Below are 18,290 nucleotides of genomic sequence, written 5' to 3'. Positions count from 1 at the left end.
GTGACAATCTCAAGAACTCAGTCACACTATTTTCTTTAACATAAAATTTTAAGTATGTACACAAGTACATGTTTTCTATCCACGCAACCATGTTGGAGCAACACAGTGAATCTGATTAGCATAGGTCCTCGAGTCAATTCAGCATTTGGTTTCAAGAGGATAATTCACACATCCTAAAGATGCCCATAATTCAATATATAATCAAAATTTCAAGTGTTAGTCAGAATATTAAGCCCAATGTCTTAGAATATCAATGACAAAATCCTATGTATATATAATGCACTTGAGGAAGGCATTGCGTTATGTTTTTTTTTTTTTTTTTTTTTTTTAATTCACAATCCTTAGTAACAGCACAGTCTGTGTGAAGAATGTAACTGAAGTCAAACTGGAGACCCTGATTGAAAAGATTGTGTGGGACAGCGAGACACAAAGGAAACTCATCAAACCTTAATGGTCACATTTTGAATTCAAATGAGATTTTATGAGACAGATGAAGGAAAAAAAGAAAAAAAAAAGACTTAAGAATTGCAGCTCAGCGGTGGCGCCAAGCCTGTCCTGATCGTGGCCATGTTCAGCATTTTAAAAATGATATAAATAGCATGCGTGTGAGATGTGTGGTTGGCTGATGATGGATTACTGGCGAAACACAGAATAAAACATCTAAATGTCAATGACTTGGAGTTAGTAGTGTGTTATCACTCGAGGCAGCCTTTTTTTTTGGCATTTGACTACACACCCTGATGCTAAAACTGAGGTTATTTCAGGATTAATTTGTGTCATGTAAATACAGGTTGATAGTATTTGATAATAGCTATCACAGGTTGATAAGTTTGCATAGACCCTTGAACTCCAACCACCACCATCCAATAACATATCTCAATGATTAAACTACTACTCTGAGCAGCATACCCAACTTCACCCTTTGTACTGATTTTGGTACTCGTAACAACGCACAAGACAGCTGTAATAGTCCACATGATACGCTTACATTCAGTTATACTTTGTTTCTGTTCAAATTAGAAACCTTGTGGCACATAAAATGCTTATTTTCCTATTAGGGTTTTTGTGAATCTCTTTAAAAGACAAGTTTGTATCATGCCACTAATACAGCCGACACTGAAAAGTGTTTTTGTTTTTAAATTTTATTTATTTATTCATATTTATTCAATAAAACAGAGTCGATTATGCCTGCTTTTACAGCATCACAATACACAGCGATAAACTCAGAGACTTTATTCAAAGAAGTACAAAGAGTGAATTTGGGGTATGTTCCAGAGACTTACAAAACGCTTCTCTGAGAGGAGACATATCCACATGTAAACATATGCTGTGTTTGTGGTTCTGCTATTTCCTCTGACGGCTAAAAAAAAAAAAAAAAAAAAAAAAAAATCATAATGAAAGCATAAAACACTGTAGGAGCGTACAGTCCTCGGAGAGCGTAGAGGGGGAAGGGAAGTTAGGCCGGCGTCCTCCGTGCGATGTTTTTAGCTGGCAATTTTCTCAATTTCATCCAGATCATCTGTGTCTAGTTTTTCAATTTTTTTATCTGTAGAGGAGAGACCATAAAATATAAGGGGGGTCATTTACAGGGGAGACATTTGGCTAATTACTGGAAGGCTTCATCTTCCTGAATTAGTAAGTACTCTTAAGAAAAGAAAAGAAAAGAAAAGAAAAGAAAAGAAAAGAAAAGAAAAGAAAAGAAAAGAAAAGAAAAGAAAAGAAAAGCTGACTGCTACAAGGTGTGATCAAAAACTTCAGAGACCGACTGTATAACTTTAGTGACCAGTTTATTACTGGTACTGGGGGGGGGGGATGCAACACGTTACAAGTGCCCATCAGACTCAGCAACAAGCACACAGATGCCCCGGAGGAAATTAAACTAACTCGTATAACCATCTCAACCCCTAAATAAGGGATTAAAAGCAAGGTGGAATAACTTTGGACATCGTGAAAATTAAAATGAGGTTGTCCTCGAGGACTGATATCCAGTTTACAAACAATATCTCCAAATGAAGAAACACATCAAACATCTTTAAGCAGCCTTTCGCACAGATCAAAGTATGCTTCCCGTTTATAATTTTAGTACCAAACATAAAACGGGTGTGTTTAAACGTCAAGAAGAACAAAATGCTGTTTACAGTGACACCGTCAAACCGTGATATTTTCTGAAACGGTTATCACACTGAAAAACTTCTACCCTCGCAACGCTAATTTAAAAGTTACATCGCTGGATTAATATCAGCACCTGAGATTTCTCTCACCACTGACCACTGAAACGGGGACATTTAATAATTATAAACCATTCACCTGAAACGTGAGCAGAGAGCGCACATCAAGGTTGGTCTCAAACTCTGCAATTCGGCAACGGACACCTTTGAATTGCTTCAGAAAGCCTACGGCCACAAAGCAATGAGCTGTTTCGAGTGACATTTATGTTACAAGGGCAGAACGTCACCTTCCAGACAAAAGAAGGCGCGTCAGGTCAGGAGCACAACCAGGTCGCATTTCTTTTGACATTCGCAGAAATGTGCGCCGTGAATTTGTCCCCCGGGGTCAGACTGTCAACACCGAGTTCTACTGCGACGTTCTGAGGCGTCTGAGGGAAAACATTTGCAGCAAACGTGCTGAAAGGTCGCCGTTTTGACACTTTGGAGGAGATCCAGCATGTTTAGCAAATAGTGCTTGACATGCTTACAGCACAGCGCTTCCAGGGATCGGTTCAAGAGTGGCAGGAGTGCAGGAAGCGCTGTATGCACATGGGGGACTCCTTTGAAGGGGGTGGCGGTAAAACTTAAATCAAGTACGGTTTAAGGCTATGATGGGGCAGTCTCTGAAATTTTTGATGGCACCACGTATGAGAACGAGAAGCGTGTAAAGCTGCTGTCAGACTTACTGAAATGCTCCTGGATCCTGTTGAGGATGTTCATGCTCATCCTGCTGTCCACCATGTTGATGGCCAGTCCCCTTTTCCCGAATCGACCCGTGCGTCCAATCCTGTGCAGGTAGGTCTCGTTGTCTGGGTTACCGTCCTTGTCGACTGGCAGGTCAAAGTTGATGACCACAGAAACCTGCTCTACATCGATTCCTGGATGTAAAACACGCAGAAAGAGAGATGAAGTGTTACAAGAAAAACAATGTGACCGGGCAGTTCAGTGATATTTGTATTTTACTGCAGAACAAGCACACAATCCACACTTCATTTTAGTGTCAAATGCATTTAATTTAAGTCAGAAGATAATTACTCTGTGAATTTAGCTCCCCTTAGTCTAAGAGTAATTAACACTAACAGCTTATTTAAGATCTGTATTCCTGTATTTAAAACATCATGGAATTAATTTGAGGGTTGTACGAGGGTTTGAAGATATTGCACAACATTTTTAAAGATTATCTGACTCGAGTTCAAAGCTGTGATTATATATGGAGATAATGCATTTTCCAAATGTAAATGTAACAGCAAAAAAAAAAAAAAAAAAAAAAAAAGAGAAGAGAAGAGAAGAGAAGAGATTCTTCCTGACAGCGCTTAGACATTACCTCGAGCACAAACATTTGTGGTGACCAGGACCTTCTCCTTTCCATCTCTAAAGCGATCAATGACGGCAGCCCTCTGCTCCACCTGCATTTCTCCGCTCAGCAGCGCCACCTGGTGGCCTTCCCGGGACAGCTCCCCTGCCAGCCAGCCTGCAGTCTTCCTTGTCTGAATCACACAAGAACAGAGCGAGTGCTGTAGCTACTTCACAAATTCTACCAGACCCACATTCACAGCATAAATGTGTGGGTCTTGTCACCATTTTTATGGTATGACAATATGTGGGCGGAGCCAGCCAACTTTAACTTAACCAGGTGTTCATCATTCAATAATAGAAGTCATGTGGAAAAAACAACAACAGTAGCTTATTTACAGGAGGAGACTGTGTATGAAAGCCCTTAGGTGATATACGATGGTTAAACAAAGAACTGGCTCTTTCTGTAAATTTGCTTATGTTTTCATTATATAATCTCTGAATCACAGATAGAGAGCTCTCTGCAAGAAATGTTGTAGGAGAGCAAATTCTAATGAGGTCACAAGAGAGAAAAACTTAAAAAGGATTTGTTATATTCAAGTAGAAACTGTAGGCTAATCCGGATCCTGTTTGAAAATGTGAAGCGAAACAACTCACATGGCAGAAGATCATGGCCTGGGCGATGGTGATGGCTCCGTAGATGTTACATAGGGCCTGGAACTTCTCCTCTTTGCTGTTGCACAACACGTAGTACTGTTTGATGGTGTCCAGTGTTTCCTCCTCTCTCTTCAGCTTGATGATGTTGGGATCGGGCACGATGCGCTGAGCGAAGTTCCACACCGTCTCCTCAAACGTGGCGGAGAACAGCAACATCTGGCAGTTTTTAGGCAACATCCTGTGCGGCAAAAGGTTCAGTTTAAGAAGTTTACTTATCTAAGCAGTATAGACGTGAGAAAGATGATCTATTATCTACATTTACTTCAACTTGCCTCTGGATGCGGATGCTCTGGTCCTGGTGACCCTGTGTGGCGATCATGACGTCGGCCTCGTCCAGCACAAACACCATCACCTTCTTGGGATCTATAAACTTGAATTTACTGCACCAGTCCAGCATCGTACCAGGTGTGCCAATAACTATCTGTTCCTGCAGTTTCATGCCCCGCTGCACTGCAACAGACACACAAGAGCTCATGAACATGCAAAGCCATCAACAAGAACCTTTCAATCCACGACAGAACAGATGTCAAGCAGTAGAAAACAGAAGCCTTACATTTATTTCCTCTGATGGCGTAGACTAGTCTGACCTCAGGATAATGTTTGCCCATCTGCTCGATTACTTTACCAGTCTGAAGAGCCAGTTCATAGGTGGGTGACACACACAGGCACTGATGGAGAGAACGCAGCGTTTAGGTTGAGATAAATGCTCTCCTCATTTAGTTGAAATTGACAGGATTAGATAAACAAGATAAAGAGGAATTAGGAGGAGGCAAGCCACACACATCAACTAAAAACCTTCGTGGAGTAGTGAGGAGAGTGAAAACCAACCTGGGGATACCTGTTGTTGGGGTCTACATGGCTGAGCATGGCCAGGACAAAAGCAGCCGTTTTCCCTGTTCCTGACTGCGACTGAGCAATCAGATTCTGTGGACTGGAGGAAACAGAGGATTAGATCACAGGCTGTTCAAATCGTTTTTGGTGTTGGCACCATGGATGACTCGTGCAAGCTGTTAATTCATTTTGAAGTTATTCAGTATCTCCTCAAGGGTGAGAGATTTCAGTCAGTCTCTGGGAACACAACACGCTGTAATGTGTATACTCACGGTTCAGCCAGCATCATAGGTAAGGCAGTTTCCTGGATTTTGGATGGCCGATTAAAGCCCATACCGTACACTCCCTGAAGCAGCTGCGGTTTGCTTTACAAAAGAGAAAATAGTTAGATGTCAAGTCTCACACAAGCCTTTAAAAGATCTAGACAGAGGGAGGGGACAATCATGAAGCAGGTATGTTTGGAGTCTGGGTCTTAGTGGGAACTCTTTCTACCCACTGTAGTGTAACAAGAGCGACAAACAGGAGTCACTTACAGCCGTAATTCTTCAAAGGACTTGACGGAGTAGAGCGGAGAGTTGGGATCTTTCTGAAGGACTTCCACTTGATTAGTTGTATTGACGAGATTATTCCGGATCAGTTTGTTCAACAAAGACTGTGCCGCTTTGTCATCTGAAACAACAAGTGAATGTTACAACACAGGACACAACCAAGCATCTGACTGAAAGACAATGCAAGGAACTGAAAGATCACTGGATGAGTCATTTTTGAGGCTTGTAATTTATTAACTACCCACCTTTGTCGTCATCGTCTGTCGTCTTGACTTCTCCTTCGGTTTCAGACTTTGGAGCTGAACTGATGGATTCCGTTGCATTTGCAGCTGTGCCTGCAATACATAAAACTATAATTTACATTTTTGGGATGGGTGATTTTCTGAATATTGCTTCCTTCCCCCATTTGAGTTGCATGCACTTACCATTTTCCTCTGGTTTCTCTTTTATTTGAAGGCTACCGATCTGTAAAGTAGAACATGGGGAGGTTTAAACTTGTTTTTCGGGAGAGTAACTAAATCGCGGTTACTCCCTCACCAGTAGCGATACTGTGGAGCCTCTTGGATCATTTCCCTGCTAACCAGCTAACTGCTAAAGCTAGTAAAACATGGAGCACGCAGCACCTCAGCTCGAGCTAACTCAACTTAGCTCTGACGCCGAGCCGGTAGTTTCGTTTTTCGGCTGACAAAACTTTACGGACACAAGCTGCCTCAGGGGCCAGTTGAATGACTGACAGTGCTGTCAACAAAAAAAATTCCAAATGTCCAAATTAAAAATGTACAGTTTATTTTCTGTAACGTTGTGCCAGACCAGGCCACAGCATCCACTGAGCAGGCTAACAACAGGTTAGCTCGTGTTGCGTAAGTTAAGGCTTACCGATTCCGCCGCGGCTTCCTGCTCGTCCACTGCCTGGGCCCACGAGTCTGTAGCCATTGTGGGACAGTTTCTTCTGTATTAATATACTCAAGATAAGTCAACTAGTCAGTGTAGCTCAGACTGAAGGGTCAATAATGAGAGAGTAACTATTTTCCACAATGGCGTGCCGAAACCGATTCGGGACAACTGTGCAACCGCTCACGTTGCCGGGCAGACTCCACGTGCTGATATATTATGGTTCCTAGCGTAATGAATGTTCCTACATTTTTTTATATATATATACGGAAAGCCTTCAGCACGACCAGCTCTTCGATCTAAATTTTGTAGAAATATAATGAATTTAAATTTTGCTGAACTATTTTGTTGAGAATTAGCCGATTTCGAGAAACATGACTCTGCTGGGCCTGCAGAGGGAGCCAAAACGCTCTGAGAGGACACTCCTGCTAAACACTGTATATGCCTGACTGGAGAGTATAAGAATCTGAAAACACACACACACACACACACACACACACGCACGCACGCACGCACTGACAACAACGATTATTCATAATCCAAGCAAGAGCAGGAGGCTGGGCAGTCCATCTGTCAAACAAAAATGGGGTTTGGATTACAAATCAGGCAACACAAGTAACTGCCTCCTTGGCCCTCAGGGACCCCAAAGGTCCCAGGCTCCCCGTGACAATTCATGAAAAAAAAAATTCCGTCTATCTCAGTATTTTTTTATTTTACATTTATTTGCTGATATAAAAACCAGTGAGACACAATGGAAGCTTTTTTTTTTTTTTTTTTTTTTTTAATTGGTAAGGGCCTTAAGGTACCTCCAGGTTTTTTTTTTTTTTTAACCTGTTCTTCTACATACAGGGATAAAGTCTAGTTCCATATACCTCTAATATTGCAGTTGCTTTCACATTTCCTAAATAAATTAGAATTTAATCAACTAATTACAAGGGTAGACCTGAATTGGGGCCCCAAAGCCCTGCCTTTCATGGTAGTTAACCTAAAGCTGTGAAGCACTGGAAGACAGTCTTATCCCTGAGATGTGATGAGATCAATTAACTGGAGCTACAAAAGTCAGTCTGACTTTGGATTTGAACATGTTTTCATTCCACTACTGTGAACATGAAGTATCACCTCCTGATGATTGCTAATAAGGTTGTATGTTCGAGAAAAAAAATACTTTCCCTTTAAAGTTTCCATCAATCTAAAATCCCCAAATACTATTCACCTCTGATTTTACCTTCATGCATCAAACTGAGTCAGGGTCATCATCATCTGCCCCAGATACCAAAACCACAAAATCAAGAATCTCTGAAGCCTGAATGAACTTCTGTGATGCAACCACTGTATCATCATCATTAAAGAGTAACAAGCAGCACAGAGTGAAAGGAGCTGGATTCCAGGATAAAACAAACTCCCTCTGAAAGTGTAAATCACTGCAGTTTTTGAGCTGCTGGTTGACCACTCAATCTTTTAGATTAAACAACAAATCAGTGTCTAACTACCAAATATTATGTACACGTTTTATTGCCAAAAGTTAGAAAATGCTCACCAAAAAAACAATAACTTTGAAGTAAAATTGAACTTCTCAAACAAATCTTCCGTTTTTGCTGACCCTGAAATATTTTAAATGATTACATACTTAATGAGAGCCAGTGATTCCTTGGTCCTGCATTTGCTGCTTTCCCATTGAAATTCCACCTAGTTTTGTGTTTACCAGTGACATTGCAGGAAAGTATCCAAAATGTAAATTAATCCATTTTAAGGTCTTGACTTAGTTTCATGATAAATATGATTAATGTTAGTTCAAAGTTAAAGTGAGGGTTAGGGCTATTCAGAAATTACACAAATTCACTTTCATTTAGATTATTTACCTGTAATTTTCAGCTGGTCGAGAATTTAGTCCTGGGTGAGGCAGTGTGTGACATATGTTCATGTAGCTACCCATGCAGTTTGAAGGGGGAGAGTGTAACCAAGATTATTTTATCGCTACAATTTAAAGCTGTCCCCTGAATGCAACGCACGCCTAAGACAGGTTTGGCCAAAAATAAGTTTGAAAAGAGGTAAAAAATAGTTCCAATGGTTAACAGTGATTTATTTACCTAAGTTGGTCACCCAAGTCGGGCCTATTTATGAAATGGCTGTATGATGATATTTGGTATTGAAATTTGATACTTAATGAAAAGGCTTTGTTTGATACTCATTAGTAATGAGGTAATTTGGTTGGTGCCATAAAAGCATCAAAGTTTGCTGCCCTGTCTTATGTTATTTATTCATGTTTTATTTTACTTTATTTCATTTACATGTTTTGAGTTAGTCTGAAGTTTATAGTCAGTCTGCACTGAACTGGACTACAGGAGGCGTGTTGCCGTGACAATAACATTCACATGACAGGGTTTTGCCCGTTTTGGACACAAAACAAAAGTGAACCGGAGATCAACATGATACACCAGCGTCTAGCATCTTATTGTGCACCAGAACAAAATGCATTGTAGTTGGGACCTGCAGATTGGTCCGGCAACACCAAGCTAACAAGCTGCTGATTGCAACTTCCTACAGAATGATTGGTATCAGTTGTCTCGTTTAACTCAAATCGGCATACAGTGTTTTCCTATTTTACAACACTTTACAAGTGCAGCAAGGAATGACTTGTTCTACATTTTACTTGGTGTGATATGTAGAGAGTATGGACTCAAATGCACAACTCTGACAGGCAGTTCAGTTTAATGATCTTTACTGAGAAAATAAGGAAAGTGACAACAGAGGAATCAAAAGGGCAATCCAAGCTCAGAGTCACAAGTACCTTCCACAAAAAGTCCAAAACCAGAGTCAATCCACACAGGCAGAGGTACAGACACAGAGCAGGCCCAAGCAGATCCAGAAATAAACAGGGACAGGTCATACACTCTCTGACACGAAACACCGCTGGAACAAAGAGGTGTGAACCGCCAAGAACTGACGAAGTAGAGAAGGGAAGACACAGGTTATATACACAAGAGGGCGGGAAGAGGATTAGACACAGGTGGAAACAATCAGGACAGGGCAGACAATCAGACGGAGGAGAGAAGAGAGAGGACAGGAACAAGGAACAGGACAACAGAAACAAGGCACAAGTTGAGTTCCCAAAATAAAGCAGGAAATGAACACGAAAAACTCGGGACAGAGAGAAAGAGGGCCAGAGGACGAGGAAAAGACAGACAAGACTAAACCACTAGAACAGAGTAAAGTGGACGAGAATAATCTAATAAAATCAAACTAAACAACAGGGATCACTGCAGTTTGACAGAAGAAACCTTTCAGTTATGACACATGTACCCCTTTTTGCACGATTAGAGCTGCAGCATAGTTCACTCAGTTTGATACTTTTGTGGAAACTAGGCTATCAGCCACCACTAAGGAACATGCAGGAGCACGGGGTCACCCCTGGAGTAGGATTGCTGTGACTGGCTGCTCCTTAATTGAATGCAGAATTGATTTCACACATTTCGTCTGCTCCGCTGGGGTAGATAGATAGATGATGACAGTGGCTTTGGATTGTGCTGAAGGAGATTACATTGATCTCTGTTCCGCTGTCATCCACCGGTCAACGCTGCTCTGTGTGCGCCTCACTTCGAGTTTAGCTGCATATTGAGTCAATAACGAGTCAGTTGATCCTGCAGTGTTATTCCACATTAATATGGCACTTTGTGTGTACTTTACAACACGTGTGTGTGTGTGTGTGTGTGTGTGTGTGTGTGTGTGTGTGTGTGTGTGTGTGTGTGTGTGTGTGTGTGTGTGTGTGTGTGTGTGTGTGTGTGTGTGTGTGCGCGCGTGCGTACGTACATTAGCATGTCAGCATGTGAGAGAAGACATATGAAGCCTCCTAGATGGTCGGTTTGGAGGCAAATTTGTCAAAGGCTTGAAAGAGCGGAGTTTATTGTTGCCTCCAATCAGCTGCATTGCTGGAGGTATCCATGGTAACTGAAAGAGTATAAGTAAGGTTTGAGGTCTCCAGAGAATTTGGAAGAAACAGAGAGAAGGACTTTGTTTTGCCACATAAGGACTCATTTCAAGCACTGAATATGACAGAAAAGGTATTGAAGTGGTCACAGTGTGAACAATCTGAAGAAAGATGAACACACAGCCCACGAATACATAATGTAAGATCACTCAAACACGACTCCATGCTCTTTACAGTATGTCAGTGTTTATGTAAGCAGCATATAAACGCTCTTATATTCCATATATATTTAGACAGTAACACTTGAGCCGTGTGCCAAAACTCTGAGCTTGAACTTGTGTTCTCAGGTTAAGAGATGAGTTGCCTTTAGTTGAAAATCAAAAATATATACAAGCATTGCTCTGAGAGAATGTAAAGAGATTTAAAGACAGAGGAAGTAAAACATTGTTTCTAAGTATTCTTGAGTGAAATATAAACCCACAACTCCTTTTTTTGGCACTTTTTCAGTCTATAAAAGAAATGATAATTACTTGTTCCCAGGCAACTGAGGTGTTGTGTTTTACCACTTCATCTGAAAACTGGACATTACTGTATGTTAATATTGTAAATAATGAAAGGACTCTTATTTACTCAATTATATGGACAATGTATGGACACCAAGAAGGTTTCTATATAAGGTTGTCGGGTTTATTAGTTACACAACAGTTATTGAATGTGAAAACATATAGGGGTTCCTTACCTACATACAGTATATTATATAAGTTTGGACAGACACGGATATAAACTGCATCTCAGGTGGTTGGCGAAGGCCCACAAACACGAAGCACTAATCTAATTTGTATAAAACATGCATACTTTTGATTTCTGTTTGAAAAGTATGTGGTATTCAGCTATCCTTTGTTTTTCCTTGGAACATACTGTAAATGTCAGCTGCTGAAAGTTTTTATTCTGTGTGGTCTGTGAAAGTGTGACCAAGCAGTTCAACAATGGTCCTCAGCTTTGGAAGCAAATGTAAAAGGGTTGGATTGCGTCAAATTATCTATTTTCTGGTTGTTTTAATTCTGAAGGCTCCCTGTGATAAGGAGAAACAGTTACTAGTTTATGACATTTAGAGAACAACCTAAACATAATTTTGTATCCATTCTTACATTGCAGAGCGTGAAATAAACACGCTTAGACACCCCAAAGTGTGGATATCTCACATTTTTCTGTAGTGGACGGACGTGTCTATTTCCTGCTTTGCTGTGATATCCGATTGGATTATCTGACCACAACAGATTGTTCAGATGAGGTAACAGTCAAGACAAAGACATGGACCCAAATACAGACTTAAGAGATGGGAAAAGTGTGGTAATATCATCTTATTTACTTACATGGCAAACTTAGAGTTGGCAAAGAGAAGGCTATCCTTTCCAAAAGGGTCACAAATGCAGACAGAGAGTAGACAACAGGCTGACATGGAGCCATAACAAGTACAGACAGGCAGGATTGAACAAGAGGTAACAGGCTCAGTCCACTCTGACTCCCGGGGTTGAGCTGCTGGGCTGATAGATGACTGATGACAAGTGAGATGGGGACTCTGCAGTGGCAGTCGGTGGACAGGTGCACAATGGCAACTCCGAAAGACGACAGACATTAAAGCAGGATTACATTTTTGTCTATTTTTTTCATTAACTTTGACGCCTCATAAAGTTTGGCAGCTAGCCAGGCAGTTATCTGTTTACACATTCAGCAGACATTAGCATTCATTTGTAGTGATGATTTGTGCAACCAGGTGAATGCAAAGTCCAACATTCACTTCTTTAGGTTTGTTTGTTATACACGTGATGATTGTCACGAACCGGCTCAATGCTTGTGATGAAGAGGGGAGACAAGACAGGTTCAAATGCCAATGTAAAGGTTTATTTAAAATTAACAAAGTTAACTATAAAAGAAACATGAGGTGTGAAGATGAGCAGCATCAGTGGTGAGTGTAATGCATGGATGGGTGAGAAATGTGTGTGCTATAGGAAAACGTCACCCAAACCAAAGCAGGAGACGTGGAGCCTCTAGGAGACAGAGACAGACAATGAAACAAAGCTGGTATTTGTAGCACTGGCAGAGACCTACACAGGTGCCACCACGTTACGACCCTCCCTGACTGCAAGTTCATGCGGGAAGAGGCAAATTGAGCCACAGCAAGCAGAAACGGAAGGGTCGTAACATGATAAACTGAATATCTTTGGGGGTTTTTGGGGACTGTTGTTGGGGATAAATTTGTTGCTATTGAGTCACAGAATGAGGTCCGATGCTGATGGTTTCACTTTCAGTTGGCATTCCAGAACAGTTCTTTCACAGCATTTTTATTTTACTTGCTTTGTGCAGTGGGGTCTTGTTACTCTGAAACAGGAAAAGGTCTTCCTTAAACTGATGCAAAGTTGCAAGAAGACTAGAATATGAAATACCATTGTATGTTGTAGCATTAGATTTCCATAAAATGGAACAAAACCCAAGACAAGAAGTATAAAAATATATATGGATGAGGTCATTTGGTGTAAGTGATTTCACCTGGGGCTCCATTTGGTTGTAGATCAGTTCAGCAGTACTTAATTGTCTCAAAAAGTGAAAATGCAAAACTCAACACTCAAATTGCGACCTCTAAGTCATTTGAGCATCGCACTTAGTATGGCTACCAACAAGGTACAGTTAGGCAAAACAGCTGTGATACAATTGTGTATCAAATGGAAAACTATACAGTAGCACAGGCTTCTGTCTCACTTCTGCTTTGTTCACTTTGTCTTTAACATGACAGCGTTCAGGTCCTGGTTGTCCATTGGCAGCAAATGAATCAGAATCAAAGAGAGACAAATCCTGTAAACACAGAGAAGCTGCCGCCGGGTCCACAGGTGGGAGAGAGACAAGCAGAGCGGGAGAAAAGGGAGATCAAGAGCACATTCTCCCCCTGCCTCTTCTCCCCACTCTCTATAGGTATAAGTCATTAAGATTCATACCCCTGATCCTTCACTCTGTGGCTCCTCATTGCTCACTCCATGCATCTCTCGCAAGATAAAATAAAAAACAGTACCAGAACACCCACACCAGAATTAAAATGGTGATGCAGCACTTGTTTTCTGTCAACAAGAGAGAGCATACTGAAAGAGAGAGAGTGAAATAGCAGGAGATAGGGCCAGAAGAAGGAGGAGAGAGCGAGAGAGTCAGGGGCCGACAGCTGGTTGGTATTCCTGAGGCTTAGCCAGAGAGGCTGATGGTGCAGAGTGGACATCACCAAGGAATTTCAATGTGGACACAACGGCTGGCTGTTGTCAGAGCCTTTATAGTGTTTTACAAACTACTGCGTGTTTCATGCAATAAAATCTTCTCTGATCAGTAACGGAAAAAAATCATATTAGGGCTTATTAGGGCATGTCAATGAATAAAAATCTGACTGGTATCTTATATAGAGTGCACAAAGTAAGACAATTTTGGAATAATAATTTTTTGATTGTGGTTTAACATTTCAATACCAGAACAGGTAAAGGTTAAAAAGACTGACTAGCCATCAAAACCAGTATCTGATCAGACCAACATCCCCTCATTTGTTCTAATGAAGCATGGTTACAATTCTGTGCACTTTAGATGAAAAGCGAAAATAATTATTTTCATGATATTTAAATTATTTAGCAATAATTATATGTGTTTTCATGAATTCTAATACTCATTAACCTGATGATTTATAATCCCTTGGCATGTTTAGACTGTTGGCCTCAACATTATTCTACCACTGCTGTAAAGATTCAGCGGCCCATTTGAGTGTATAACTCCTGAGTTCAAGTTATATTGTTTCAAGAGTCTGATACTAGAAAGATCCGAAAATGGATTTATCTCTTAAGATGTAAGAAAAGGTGGAAGAATCAATATGCTGGGACTCAGACGAAGCCTCCAGGACCCGGCACAGTCTCGGTCCCAGCGTCGGCCAGGCAGCCATGAGCATCTGGATCCAGCCTCCCTCCCCTCTTCAGGGGAGACTCAGCTCTCACTAAACCCAACCAATTCACTCAATAAACAGCTGGATTATTACATAACACATGGTGGGGGCTAAATAGCCCTGAGTTCTTTGAAAGACCTGAAAAAAGTTTCGGCAGACTTCTCACTCGCTCATGCAGCTTGGAGTTCAGCAGTCACTGACAATCATGCGGCCATGTTCATTCATCTACTGGGGCCAAAGAGCTTCAAGGCTGTCAAGCCGCGGCTCAACAATTTTCAATTCCTTAATAATTTATTGATGGCGGGCAGTCAAATTGCATATCAATAATGTAGAAGGGCTCAGTACAATGTTGATACAAAATACCCTTTCAGTCGGGCTCATTCATGCTCACAGACCTGCAGACATAGCCCATGTTCTATGTTTAGTCCCACGTGGTCCGGCACATTGCATGAATGCAATCTGCATCAGTGAGCTGTGTAATGTTAGTTGATGATGGAGCAACTAAAAAAAATGCTTCTCATGTTTTCTTTCATGAATCTGTCTTTGAAGATGTACGTAGAATAAAACCCAAGAGGTGAAGAATTAGGTTTTTTTTTCTGTGGGGGGGCTGAGAGAGAAAAGCAAATGCTCTACAAAGACACTCATAAGAACAAGGACAAATTGTTCAGCTCGTAAACTGATACAAATGTGATACAATCACAACATATAGACCTAACTCTGTCTACAAATTGCTGCGTTTTTCCCTTTTCTGTCTTTAGCACAATATCTCTGTTTGCACCTGTAGGAAAAAGTTTGCAAGATTTCTTTACTACATTTCGCACACTTACACCGTCACCAGTGCTATCAGTCAATTGGACAGCTATACTGTGCGTTTGGGAACGAGCCAATCACGCATGTAGGACAAATTAAGTGACCAATGGCGGATTTCCATCTAGGTCAGCATCTTTTATTCAGGAGGCACGCGTACACAGTTACATGCCATCCCGCCCCGGGGGCCCTGCGGAGACCCACTCTGCCACAGAGAGATGGCCCACCATTTTGTTCTGTTTTGAAAATGATCTCCATGCATGAGATTAGCTGGGGGGCCTGCAAGCCCTTCCCTTTGTTGTGCATCCCAGTTTGGATATTTCCCGGCTGGTGTCTGCGAGTGTGAGCAAGTGTGTGTGTGTGTGTGTGTGTGTGTGTGTGTGTGTGTGTGTGTGTGTGTGTGTGTGTGTGTGTGTGTGTGTGTGTGTGTGTGTGTGTGTGTGTGTGTGTGTGTGTGTGTGTGTGTGTGGTGGGCCGTGCATGCATGGTGCCAGGCTGCATTTGTACACAGCGTGCATATGTTTGAGCGTGAGGGCGTGTTTAATGGGGGGTTTTGCTCATTGCAGGGGTGAATACGATCTTGACAGAGACATCTGATGCCCATTCTGTGTATGAAACTGTAGTGCTCTGCTGCCGAGCTCGAGGATAACACTCAATCTGCAGTTCACACTTTGCAATACAGACCCTACACATTTACTAATACTAGATGCCTGTGTGTTTGGTGAGTGAGTGATGTCAGGGGTATTTATTGAAGTCAGATAAGACTCTCGTGGTTGCCTTTTTCTTGAACTCTCCCTGACCCTGGACTGGTCCACCGTGCTATAATGTAAGACAAATCAATCCCAACACTTAAACAGTCATAGACTTTTATAGGGGAATTATACCATGAAAAGAAACCACTGCATCAGATGGCACAGACAGAAATCAGAAATCCTCATTAAAAGTATAGCCACAAGTGGGTACCCAGGTATGTAAAGTTGGTTTTAAAAGGTTTATGATGCCACTGCACCAAAATGTAAAAAAGCTATCTCTCTCTCATCAGTTGGTTTCCCTCCACAGACTTAAAGCAGTAACAAAGCATCTAGACAGAGAGACAGAGAGAGAGAGAGAGAGAGAGAGAGAGAGAGAGAGAGAGAGAGAGAGAGAGAGAGAGAGAGAGAGAGAGAGAGAGAGAGAGAGAGAGAGAGAGAGAGAGAGAGAGAGAGAGAGAGAGAGACAGAGAGAGAGAGAGAGAGAGAGAGAGAGAGAGAGAGAGTGGGGAATGTGGTTGCTATGGTAACCATCTGGTGGGTCTGAACTGTTTCTCACTGGCATTCATTTCATCATATTGAGCCCCTGTCTCTCTTCCTCTCATCACCTCTACTAGCACTTTTGTTTACCCCTCTCTTTTCCTCCTTCTCTCCCTGCTCTCCATCTCCCTTATCTCCTCATCTCCATCTCCTGCCGCTCTCCTCCAAGCTGCCCGCCCGCCCGTCGTCCCTCCTTCTCCTCCTTCTCCCCACCTCTCCTCACTTCCATTACAAAAGGAGCCAGAGAGAGAGAGAGAGAGAGAGTGTTTAATGTTAATGTGGAGTGGTCTTTCGATCTCTGTCTCTTTGGCTGTCTGTCCATTTTTATCACCCAGCCCTGACAGAGCCATCTGTTAAACTGGGACCTTTTAATACCAGAACAATGCACGAGGACAACGTCCACTGTGCTAGAATTTGGGTTGGATTTTTTTTTCTGGATATGAGTCAAAGCTGGACCGACATCTGAGAAGGAAACTTGCTTGAAAGATTGACGTCATCTTGTAATCACGATTTAAATGCAACCAAAGTGGCTTTTACAATCATATCAGAGGCAGGGTATTTTTTTGGTCAAATGTTTGGATGAAGCCTTGGCCAAAATTTTTTTTCCCACTTAGGAGAATATTCTGGTGTGACGCCTAAGGGGATATTTACCTATTTCCCCAACCAGCACAGCATTTCCCTTTTCCCTCTTGTCAGCAGTCGTCCTTGTAAATTCCCAGCCAAATCCCAATGCCAAATGAGCTTGCCCATCACACAGACATGTACACACAGATAGTTTTTGTGTGTAAACACAAAAAAAGGAAGAAAACGGAAGAAATTAATGCATAGTGCTCACATGCAGTGAAATAAAATGCAAATACTGCCTCATGCATTTGCATGCCATACACATTATGTTACTGTGTCATATAAAGCCCATTGATTCACACTAAGACAGAGAGAGGGTGATTTTCCCAGAGAGCGGTTCAGCATGTGAGGCCACAGCGGGTATTTCCCTGCAAGCCACAAAGGTCAGACTCAGGAGTCCAGTGGAGAGGAGCCCTTGCTCCGGGTTTCCACAGGGACAACGATGTGAGAGTCTGTCAGGCCAGTGTATGTGTGTGTTATAGTGTGTGTGTGTGCAGCTAACGGAGAGTTTGTAGGGTGTGGTTGTGCCCTCTCTTGTCAGTGACCACTAAATGCTCTCCTCTCAGTCTCTCCAGCTGGAATATTTCCTTTTGTCCTTCATGGTGCTCCTCTTCTTCTCTTCTCTTCCTCTTCTTCTACACCTGTCAGAGCTTATGTAACCTAACAGCTATCCAGCGCTTGACTTTCATCTGCCCCCTTCCACCGCACTGGTGATTACTTTCTCATGAGTGCTCACTACAACCTGGTTGCCACAATATTATTCAAATAGTAACTGCAGTGAATTAAACCTGCCATCACATTAACGACAATAACGGAGGATTTATTATAAAGCGTAATTTTGAGGATGTTCTCGCGGTGACGGACACTCAGGAAAAGGATGAGCTTGAATTAGAGGGGACCTGCATCTGCTGCATCTCTGTGATAACAGCATTAGTGCTCAGCATCTAAATATGCTAAACACGTAGCCTCAATTCAAGACAAGTCTGCATGTTTCACTGGTAATATTTGTTATGTAATCTGGAAATAAGAAGACATATTATCTTAATTAGATGAGAATAAATGTATTTATATTGTATCTGTCATTTGTGAGTTAAATGGATAATAAAACATTCTTCTTCTTCTTGTGAAGTCATATCCAGTATTTTGATATTGCAGTACATCAAAATCTTTGTGAGGGACAAATAACAAAGACAA

At 41.7% G+C, this 18,290-nt stretch overlaps 1 protein-coding gene across 2 annotated transcripts; it reads right to left on the bottom strand.

Annotated features, from left to right (window-relative positions):
- Positions 1-454: 454 nt before the first annotated feature.
- On the bottom strand, positions 455-6,670 carry LOC138628048 (ATP-dependent RNA helicase DDX19B). Of its 2 annotated transcripts, none has more exons than XM_069710802.1 (12): positions 6,473-6,670; positions 6,022-6,061; positions 5,842-5,946; positions 5,582-5,717; positions 5,321-5,413; positions 5,046-5,148; positions 4,771-4,885; positions 4,490-4,667; positions 4,158-4,395; positions 3,532-3,694; positions 2,894-3,085; positions 455-1,546 (listed from the first exon to the last, which is right to left on the bottom strand). In XM_069710802.1, the coding sequence occupies exons 1-12, from the start codon at positions 6,527-6,529 to the stop codon at positions 1,485-1,487; spliced, it is 1,482 nt and encodes a 493-aa protein (XP_069566903.1). In that variant the 5' UTR covers positions 6,530-6,670; the 3' UTR covers positions 455-1,484. The 2 variants fall into 2 exon arrangements, with proteins under 2 accessions (XP_069566903.1, XP_069566912.1); XM_069710811.1 differs by having other exon boundaries at positions 5,842-5,931; positions 6,473-6,669.
- Positions 6,671-18,290: the final 11,620 nt, after the last annotated feature.

The sequence above is a fragment of the Brachyistius frenatus genome, unplaced genomic scaffold (assembly GCF_029030835.1).
Source record: "Brachyistius frenatus isolate BFR_SWC_R1_liver_20210118 unplaced genomic scaffold, ASM2903083v1 Contig_4, whole genome shotgun sequence".
NCBI lineage: Eukaryota > Metazoa > Chordata > Actinopteri > Embiotocidae > Brachyistius > Brachyistius frenatus.
Note: the sequence above shows the minus strand (reverse complement) of the source record. Positions and strands in the feature narration are given on the sequence as shown.

Bases quoted from the DNA above. Each gene is read 5' to 3' on its own strand.
- LOC138628048 (XM_069710802.1), bottom strand. From the start codon at position 6,529: ATGGCTACAGACTCGTGGGCCCAGGCAGTGGACGAGCAGGAAGCCGCG. The intron at 3,695-4,157 runs GTGAGTTGTTTC...TGTGTGATTCAG, and splicing joins AGGCCATGATCTTCTGCCAT to ACAAGGAAGACTGCAGGCTG. The intron at 1,547-2,893 runs GTAAGTCTGACA...TCTCCTCTACAG, and splicing joins CAGGATCCAGGAGCATTTCA to ATAAAAAAATTGAAAAACTA.